A 10,287-nucleotide genomic window follows, 5' to 3' on the forward strand; every position below is an offset into this window, starting at 1 on the left:
AAACTTAGTTTAAGATTATAATAAGTTTTTTGCAATATAATTTTTTGTTGCTCCTAATGTGTGTCAATAAAAGCAACTCACAATGAATGTCTTATTGGGACTGTGGTATGAATGAACACAAAATGTAATCACAACAAAACACCATAGATTTATTCAAGTCATAACACAGTATTAAAACTTGAGCTGTTAAGCTGAAAGAATTCCATTTGTATTGGATAGCGGTATGTACCTTTAATACACTTTAAAAAATCAACAAAGAACATGGTTTTGTTGGCAAAGTTAGCAGCTATGAGAGTACGCCATAACTGATTCACAATATGAGAAAGAAGGCACCATAATGCATAGTGGTGGGGCAGGTGGGTACATGGAAGTGAGGAGCACACACAGATTGTTAGTCAGCTCGCTGTTTTCACTAGAAGATGACTTTATACAAATGGCAATTGTTAGATCAATATATGAAGTTTTCTATGCACCCCTGCTTCATTTACTTCTGTTTGCAATAGCAGATCTGGCTAACGAGGTGCACAAAGTACAGTTAGTCACCCTTGCTATTGAGCCTGCAGCATTATTTCAGAACACATCTATACACCCTGCAGATCCGTTGAGAGACCTTACCTTTTAAAACTCAGAATATTTACCAACTGTCTCCCAAACTTACATCAATAAAAATTCATATCACAGCTTCCGACCTATGGTACAACAAACATTTTGAACCATACACATAGATAACATTTGCATCCTAGCTAGTGGTGTTGTCACAGTTGAGAGTATAATAAAACCATACCTACAAACATTTAGGATTGAACAAAAAGACAACTTACTATTTTGTGTTTATGCTAAAAATAAATAATTGCTTTTTCAATTGTGTACAATAGTTTTAACTGTACATGTCTATTTACACGTTCGTTAATGCTGGCCCATTCTAAAAAAAAAATTGGTTATTCAATGTAATAACCAGTTAAAACTGTAATTAAAGCATTAGATACTGGCATATACAAGCACAAAACAAGAACGAAAAAAATAATAACTTTGTTTAAAAACGCCAAAAAAAAACACCGCTTATATTAAACAAAGAGAGAGACTGACTAGGTTATACAAATAAGTCAGAAAGAAAACGTAATACATTGCACAGCATTGATTTCCAACACAGTAAGCTTCTAGCAAAATTTGATATTTTACCAGGGTACTCTAGAACCTCTTGGTTGAACAAATTATTAAGGAACAGTTGGCTTATCAAAATTTTATATCACATTATCTTTTTAAATTACAAGATATGCTTACTATGTATCTAATAAAAATAATCTGTCACTTTTTCTGTTAGGGCACAAGAACCTGGTCAATACAATTGAAATTGCATGAAAAAAAAAGCAAGCAGTAACTTTTGATAAACTTTGAAATGAACAGAAAACCATTAACAGAAATAATTTGTAATTTCCAAAGATACTAACTTTAAAAAACATAGAATCCTATGTACAAAAAACATGTTATATTTATCAACAAAAATGGTGTAGAAACTCAATATCCAAAGATTCCAGTTTCTACTGATCTATTGAGCTCCAACAATGGTTTTCACTACAAAAATTAAGGTTTCCTGCTGCATCAACAAACAATTCAAAGTATATTTTCATATTTAAGAAAAGAGAAAACTTCAAATGAAAAAGAGGGGGAAAATCACAGTTTTCCTCTGTTCAGTTCTATATGTAAGTTGGTGAATTTTTAAGACTTTCATGACATGCCTCACAAGACACAACACCTCGAGCGTTTACTAATGTGCATTTAGGGCATTCTCGTCCGCCACTTATCAGTGGTTTTTCTTCATTTCCCGGTTGTCGTGACTTTCCACACATATCACAAACACACGTTCCATTCTTGTTGTGGTATGTGCAAAACAAACATTCCCAAAAACTGCTAGCCTCATCTTCAACCCTATTTTCATGGCTTTTCTTCACAGTCGATGAGAGGACATTTATTTCCCTTTTCTGATCCCTTGGTACTGTTTTGGGGGCTGCACTAGAGCCTTTGGTCCCAATTTTTTCTTTCTTGCTATCTCTGACAGCACTTCTGCAAAAAAAAGTAGGAGATTAAACAAATTGAGGTGAAGGTAATAATAAAACCAATATATATAGATTCCTATTTTAAGGTGAACAAACCTTGAGTCTACAGCATCTACACTCCTCCCATATGTGGAATTTTCACAATTTAATCTCATTGCTTGAATACCATCACTTAGATGTGATAAATGTGAAGACTGTTCTATGTTAGCAGAAACTTCAGTGTCTCTTACATTGCGGCTATAATAAATAATAAACACATTAAACATATCACTTCATCACTAGGCCTTTCTCATAATTAAATAACTTGCAAAGAAAGAAATTACCTATTGCGAGCCACCGTCCCATTTACATTAGGAGAGCTTCCAGCACTTCCAACACTGCCTCGTCGTGGGAACGTTGAACTGTGAAGAATATCACCACGTTCTCCCACATCTTTGTTGTATCCTTGACTCTCAAGATTACGGTACACGTAATCCCAACTCTCCCATGTCCCTGTTCCATCCTGCATGGGTGCAGTGGGTGCATTAGCTTTTCTTGCTCCTTGTCTTTGAGGCTGTTTACCCACTCCAAATTTTTCAGCATGGGAGCAAGATTCATCACCAACCTCAATGTGCATTCCATTTCTTCTAGGTTTTAAGTCATCAAAAGTATTTGGTCTTGATGTTTTGTTCTCTGATCTAACAGTTGTAGGAGACTCCCGTTTGGATAATACCCCTTCACAATACAGATTGCTCGATCTCTCTCCAGCTGCACCATTCCTTAACTCGGGACTCTTCAAATCATCTACAAGTGATGTTGACTGACGACAAACTCGTGATGATGGACCCACAGACGTACTACTATCCAATTCAATTAACTGTCCAGTAGGAACAACACAATTGTAACTGGATGCCAAGGTTGAAGTTTGAGGAACCATATATCCATTATGTGCAGAACTTGAAGGCAAAATTTGATTTGAGTGCTGGTAATGGTATCCATTGGCTGGTGCAATTGGTGACTTAACATGGTGGTAGCCTACAGGTGACATGGGGTACATCATCGGAGGATTTACAACACAAGCATATCTAGGTTGAGGAGGTACAGGGCACGATGGGTAGGATGAATAACCATAATAAGGCATTTGAGGAGAGACAGCCTGGCCATACAAACAACTCGACTGAGGAGAATGAGGATGAATCCGATTTGCCTGTAAATGAAAACTGAGGTCTAGTAAAAGATGATTTCATCTGCATATAGAATTTCCTCCCTTCACAAAATTGAAAACTTACAGTGGAGTATGCATCATGCAAAATTGGAGCCATTATTTGTTGTTGCTGTTGCTGATGGAAGCAATTTTGGTGATAAATATAAGACAAGCTTTTGATGGCACTTTCAGGAGAACATATATGACTTTCTCGGAAATTGAGAATTTCAAGCCAGCTGCATTCAAATTGAGGATACACTCCTTCCCATATTTCTTTCATGACCTAGAAAAATACAAAGATCAAATAAATACTTAATGCACTGGGAACCTGGGGTTATGAGAATACAGAGTTCATACAATACCTGACATTCAACAAATGCAACAATGGCATCTCTTGAAACATTGATGACATTATCCAAGTCGATGGGTTGTTCTAACACCAAGGAGGAGTGGTCAACTCTCCTATAACCCATACAATCCAGTAAACGTTCAGCACCAACCAAATTTTCCTCTATGTCATGAATGTAGAATCCCGAAAATGTCTGTAATATTCCAGATTATTAATAAGACAATACTTCCTTCATAGCCATGAGAAGGAAGTTTTACTAAGCTAGCAGAGTTTGTTAATCTTACCTTTATTACTTTAAACTCTTTGCGCCATGGTTGTGCAACCAAATTTGCTGCATATCTTGCAATAGCATTCCAAGCTGTAGAAGCTCGATATGCACTAAAGTTGTTTTTCATTGCAACACTGCATCGTAAAACTTCTGCAGTTTCTGGAAATATAAATTTACGACCATGTGCAATCAAGCACAGATATTTCCTGATGAAATCTGAAATGAGAATTGAATATTTAAGGAATAATTTAAAACAGAATTACTTCGAATCAAATCTTGTAGATGTTATCACGTACTTTCTAGTTTAGTTCTCTGCTCAATTTTTAGAGGACTTTCATCTTCTTGGAGGTAACTGACATGTAAACGATTGATTTGAAGGGAGAGTTCATCAGCTCGTGCCAAAACATGGGGATCGACCATGGCAGCTGCAGCCACCTGATATTGCAATGACACAGATAAAGAATTATTTGATTTTGAACAAAACAAAAAAAACATAAATTTAAATATGAGAACCTAAATATTAGCATGTAGAACAACCGACTGCAAAGTCACTTTATACAATGAAATTAGAGCCATCTAGTAGGTTATGTCTTCCAACCAATAACTTGAACACTATTAAGCAATGCTTAACACAACATTTAGTGAGAGATCAAAGAAACATTAATGTAAAAAACGTAACTTTTGCAAGATAATAGCTTGTGGGGACACACGTCACTCATTAAAAGCATGGAATTTAAGTTTGTTACTAAGTATAGATCAGGTGCAGAAGGAGAAAAAAACAGACCTTCTAAGTTAAGGAAGCTTCAGCAACAGTCTAGGCCTAGATCTTCACTTGAAACTTACCTGAGCTCAGGTGTCAAAATACAACATTAAAACTCGAAACTAATTCAGCTTTAATTGACCATAATTGACAAACTTAAGGCTGATTTACATGTTATTATCAAAACAGAAAACAACAGTCTTCTTGCTGCACTTGCTGCCCCACTGCTCCACTCCCCACCATCACCGTAAAACTCCCTCCACCACCTCCACCCCCTCCACCCCACCCCCACCACACCGTCCTCCCATCCCCTTCCCCTCCCCCCTCCCTTCTCTTTCCTTTTCCCCTTTTCTTCTTTCCTTTCAACTCCCCTCCTCCCCTCTCCCCCTTTTCCCGTAGAAAACGAGCCTTGGAGCGAGGCTAGAAAGCTGAAAGCTTACTCGAACAGACCCCCCCCCCCCCCCCCCTCCCCACTTCAGTTCGTTCCGTTCCGTGTCCGTGCTTCTCTCCTCGTTGCTCGTTTGCCTACTCGTGCGACGCAAGTTTCTCTCTGTTATTATTTTTTCCGCGTAGAAAAGGCCAATCTAATTTACGCGAACCACAAAAATGTCGAATCGTGGATCAGGAAGACCGTTTACCAAAAGTTACTACGGTACGAATTGTTTAAAGTCGCGTTTTGTCGCAGAGAACGTTGTGAAATATTGTTCCAGTCGCGACGCAATACATGAAAACATTTTAACAGCAAGGGTACCTTTAGGAGAGTTTACCTCCGTTAATTTCCTTGGTTGTGAATTCTGTATACACCCCTTTTTTATTGCCCTTTTACATTCATGTTCTCATCACGGCATAAATTTATAGCCACTTGAAATAAGTTACTTTCAAGGTTATGTCTTGGTTTCCATAGTTCTTTTATGTCTATGGCGTTTTAGCTAATGCCATTTTCTGCAATTCCGCCTTAATTCGCTATGTTTTTAGTGAATACTTAATGTGTCAGTTTGTCTTCTTAATAACTAATGTGAAATTTTACACTGTGGAGAATGTTTCGTAACAATTATGGATGTAGTTTATCTGATAGAATTTGGACACTGTGTCTGATATTTGGTTTCTGCATAGTGTTATGTATATGTACTCCACTGTTTGCAAGTACTTTTTGTGTAGAACATGACAACCGAGGAGCTGAAGGACGTACTGGACGATCTGTGAGCTTCAAGTCTTCAACTGGTGGTAATCCCAGTCGTGGCGGCATTAACTCACGCAACAGAAGTAGGAACAATGGAAAAACTTGGACTAAGCAGATACAGAACTACTTGACGCATGATGGTGATTATGATATGGGTGGAAATGGACCAAGAAATGAGTAAGTTGTTTTGTTATCTCTTTATGTTAGGTTTTTGAGGTCTTACCAATTTTATAAAAAGTCTGGATGTGTATGTGTCTCTGTTTTCATTTTCACTTGCTTCTAATTATAACATGACAGGAATACCTTTCTCTAATTAAGGCAAATAATGCTATATATCGGAGCTGTAAGCTGGGCTCTCTTTTTCTCTCTGTATTTTTTTTTCCATGCATGTAAAACTGGTTATTAGTTTCAGTCATCCAGTTGATGGAAGAAGAAAGTATAACAATAATAGAAGACGGGGAGGAAATGGCAGACAACACTCTCCTGCACCTAATCGCTCCTTCAGACGCTTACCTACCAGTTCAACTTTTTGGTACAAAATTATTGTGAGTGAAAATTGTCATTATGGATGAGATTTTGTGTTCATTGATCTGCTACTAATTGTTTATCAATGGCATGTCTTTTACTGCCCTCGAAGGTTCCACATGCTGGAAGATATGACAAGAAATGGTTGATTGACACATTAAATGCAAGTTTAGTCCCTACAACCTTCACACCAATTGGAGTAAGATAATATCAATTTTCATATACTTATCATATAATTATTATCATCTAATTAAGGAAAAAAAACCTTTGCCAACCAAAACAACAAAAACCTTCCTAATGTGTTATACAGTTCCACCATGAGGCCCAGGGTAAAGATACAGTTGTCTTTTATCTTGATGATTTTCAAGCAGCTTCAAAACTAAGCAACATGGATAAAAGGATTTCAACTGAAGATGGGTTTAAAGTAAGTTTTTGATTTGGCTTTCTAAATAATATCAACTTTGCACTGTTTTTACTTTGTACTTTACATTAAAAATGTAACAACAACCTGAATTTTTCCCTATAGCTTATGGTTTTGGTGCGACCACTAAACAATCTGAACATAGTTCTAAATGAACCGTTGAAGGAGACCATTAAAACTGTTATGGCTAAAAGATTTAGGCCAGATGTTAAATCACTTGATTTGTCCCGTTTTCATAGTGATCCAGGTGATTATCCCTGATTTGTGCAGTACTTTTTAAGTTATTAAACTACTATTCTTTTCTAAAATCCACTTGGTTATGACATTTTCTTTATTTACAGAGCTGGAAGGCAAATTTGTGCCTCTAAATCAAAGGACAGTGTTTTCATGTGTTCTGTCACTTGTAGTTGAACACTGCCCTTCCTTACATGCATTAGATCTTTCTCACAATCAGATTTATTCACTAGAAGGTGTGAAAACGCTAGTCTCCAAACTTTCCAATTTACGGATTCTTCATTTAGCCAATAACCAGGTACTGATTCAACTGTGACAGAAAATGTCACGCCACTCTCCTTCATGCATTTGTAATGTGCGCAGTGCTACTAAGTTGATTGATTCTTTGTTTGCTGCCTACCAGTTGGAGAAAATTTCTGGACTAGATGCTCTGAAAGGGCTTGGAGTCGAAGAACTGCTCATGACATCAAATCCTGTCTGTGGCAAATATGCTGAACAAGGAGCTTATGTCACAGATGTTAGAAAAAGACTTCCTAAACTCCTTAAATTGGTAGGATATAAATAACTTCTTTTCATTTGACATTTCTCTTTGATCTATCTGTAACCTTCAAGTTTGTCTTCCCTCTTGTCTTGATAGGATAGTGTAGATCTGCCACCTCCAATATTATTTGACGTAGAGACTACACAGATCCCTCCATCCAGAGGCAGTTATTTATGTGCAGAAGAGGGGAAGGACATAGCTCGCCAGTTTTTGGAACAATACTATGCACTTTATGACAGTGCCAATAGAGAGGTAGTTGAAAGAAACCTGCTGATTGTGAATTGAGCTGGTTTAGATAGTCCAAAAAAAATCCTTAAATATTTTTTTAAACATTAATTTCAGCCTTTAAGAGATGCGTACCATGCCAGTGCCATGCTCTCAATGTCTTGTAACTATCCATCTTCTCACAGTCAAGGACCTAAGGAGAAAGCCATGTAAGAAATTGAGATTGTGTCACTCTGAGCTTATTTCCTATTCTATTCTTCCATCATTTAATATCTTTTTTTGTATGTGACAGGTTACATGCATACAAGTCTAATAATCGAAATCTGAAACAAGTGATGGATTTAGACCGTCGTGTTCGATTGCTTATGTGTGGCCATGAAGAAATCATGAAGCATCTATGTAGTCTGCCTGCAAGTCAACATGATCCAAATTCTTTTGCCGTTGACTTACTTCTTTACACTGTGAGTTGATTTTATCTCTTGGTATTGGTATTGCTATGGGGCTGCTTTGATTGATTAGAAGGTGAGCTTACTGCTGTAAGATGTCATGTGTAACCAAAATTTTCACTTACCAGCCACAACTTATACAACTCTGTGTTTGTGGAGTTTTCCGTGAAGCTCGTGGTACTGCCCATTCACCTATGCGAGCATTCAGCAGAAGTCTCATCATAGTTCCTCAAGGTCAAGGTTTCTGTATTGTTAATGAAACAATAACAGTAACCAATGCTACAAGTGCTCAGGCCAATGTAAGTTTTATCCACAATACATCCTTTACAATGCAAACTTGGCTACACATAGGGCATATATTCTTGTTTTGAATACTTTCAGGCTGCTTTCAAGACCAGCCTTGTACCAGTTGCTCCAGCACCATTAGTATCAGCACCTGTTGTTCCACTGGTGCCTGTGCCTGTATCACCAGTGGGTATTGTAAATCAAGATTTAGAAGCCAAACGTCAAATGGTTGAACATGTTGTCAGAACTACTGGTATGAACCTCATATGGTCAGAAAAGTTAGTATTTCTTTTGTTTACCGACATTAGTTGGCCAATTATTTGTTTTATTGTGTTTTTTACCTGTTTATGCATTATTTCAGATGCTTATTAGAATCAAACTGGAATTTGGAGCAGGCTTTGTTTGCATTCGCAGAATACCACAGACAAGGAAGTATACCTGAAGAAGCCTTTGCACGTTGATCTCGTCTTAACTCTTATGTTAGAAAATGTAAATACCTATTACTCAATACAACTGTCAAAGGTACACATAAGTTTACCATAAGTTGGTTTTATGTATGTTAAATGTTAAAAACGAACATAAATCATGGAAAAGTTATGTTAAAGATAACCCAATTGGACTTCATTGAAATAAAAAAAATACCAATGTTTGTGAAATCATATCTGATAACTAATTTCTGACTTGCCAAATATGCTAATTGTTACTACACAGTATAATTTCAGAGAAATGTTTTGAAACCATTCAATGGTTTCTTTTTCAGTTTTTGATTAAGTGGGAGATTTTCATTGTGTTTGTGATGATCTCCGGCACATCATCTAGCTCACCTCTCTTTTTCTCAACATGAGAATGCTATTAATCATCAAGACTTTAGCTTCAGTTTTGTTTTTATTATTTAATTCTTTTTATTTCTTACATTTTTGTCAGAACTGAACTATTTACTGTTGCATACTGGTTACTGTACAAATTTGATCACAGACTCTGTTGCTTTAAATGTGTTCGATTGTTGTCTCTTCATTGACAATATCAAGAAACGTCTTCAGTGATTTCAAACTTTATTTAAATCCAAGTTATTGTATACACAAGATTTTCCAAATGCTTAAATATTTCAAATACAGGTACAGTCAACCTTGGTATACGTCTTGGAGGTGACTGTTTGTGATCTTTTGTGTTTCATGCCCAATGTTATTTATTTCTCGTAATGTCAATTGTATGAATTGGAGCTGCCTTTAAAATTTATTTGCTATGTTTAGTGCTGAGGCGTTAACTTCAAACCTTAGGATTAGAGTTTTTTTAACTTTCTTATTTTCATAAATATATGTCTAAGACTGGAAACTTTACTCTAAATTCAAGAGAAGCTAAGTAGCTTATTATCTGTCATTTTGATGTTCTACTTGCAGAGGGATAAAATTCTAATATTTGTCACCTTATAAATATTTAAGGAAAATTGTTTCGTATCTAAACCAGATGTTGTTGGAGTCCTTTGTACTTAGAAATCTTAACCAATCTATTTTACCAATCATCAATTCTTGGTAAGTTTTGTACCTCTTTCAGTACTAAACTTATTATTTCATACTTCTCATCAAAACTCTTTGTCAGATACTTTGAATTTATATCTACAAAAGGAACTGTTGAAAGGCTCTTCCTCCTTCCATTTCAAATTTCTTTGTGAAAGTAAATTTATGATCACGTTTCCTCTCTATTTTCTTCTTTAAGTTCTATATATTTTCTGTCTCCTCTATTCTCTAACTCTGTTTCTTCTGTCAACTTGTATCTTTCAGGGCGGGGCAGGGCAGGGCAGGGCGGGACAGCACAAAGT

The 10,287-nt window shown here is 36.5% G+C and overlaps 2 protein-coding genes across 2 annotated transcripts; one reads left to right on the plus strand and one right to left on the minus strand.

Moving 5' to 3' along the window:
* Positions 1-125: 125 nt before the first annotated feature.
* On the minus strand, positions 126-4,879 carry LOC113201844 (protein tamozhennic). The gene is made up of 8 exons (XM_026415795.2): positions 4,698-4,879; positions 4,151-4,289; positions 3,871-4,070; positions 3,600-3,779; positions 3,323-3,520; positions 2,378-3,240; positions 2,151-2,291; positions 126-2,061 (listed from the first exon to the last, which is right to left on the minus strand). Exons 2-8 carry the CDS (start codon positions 4,272-4,274, stop codon positions 1,695-1,697), a joined length of 2,073 nt encoding a protein of 690 aa, XP_026271580.1. The 5' UTR covers positions 4,275-4,289; positions 4,698-4,879; the 3' UTR covers positions 126-1,694.
* A 211-nt stretch (positions 4,880-5,090) lies between these two features.
* On the plus strand, positions 5,091-9,803 carry LOC113201841 (nuclear RNA export factor 1). Its single transcript, XM_026415792.2, has 14 exons — positions 5,091-5,266; positions 5,773-5,971; positions 6,201-6,339; positions 6,432-6,518; positions 6,630-6,743; positions 6,846-6,987; positions 7,082-7,272; positions 7,378-7,524; positions 7,612-7,767; positions 7,858-7,949; positions 8,033-8,201; positions 8,315-8,485; positions 8,568-8,749; positions 8,833-9,803. Exons 1-14 carry the CDS (start codon positions 5,221-5,223, stop codon positions 8,930-8,932), a joined length of 1,935 nt encoding a protein of 644 aa, XP_026271577.1. The 5' UTR covers positions 5,091-5,220; the 3' UTR covers positions 8,933-9,803.
* The last annotated feature ends 484 nt before the right edge of the window (positions 9,804-10,287 follow it).

The sequence above is a fragment of the Frankliniella occidentalis genome, unplaced genomic scaffold (assembly GCF_000697945.3).
Source record: "Frankliniella occidentalis isolate FOCC.00 unplaced genomic scaffold, Focc_3.1 Scaffold99, whole genome shotgun sequence".
Classification (NCBI taxonomy): Eukaryota; Metazoa; Arthropoda; class Insecta; order Thysanoptera; family Thripidae; genus Frankliniella; species Frankliniella occidentalis.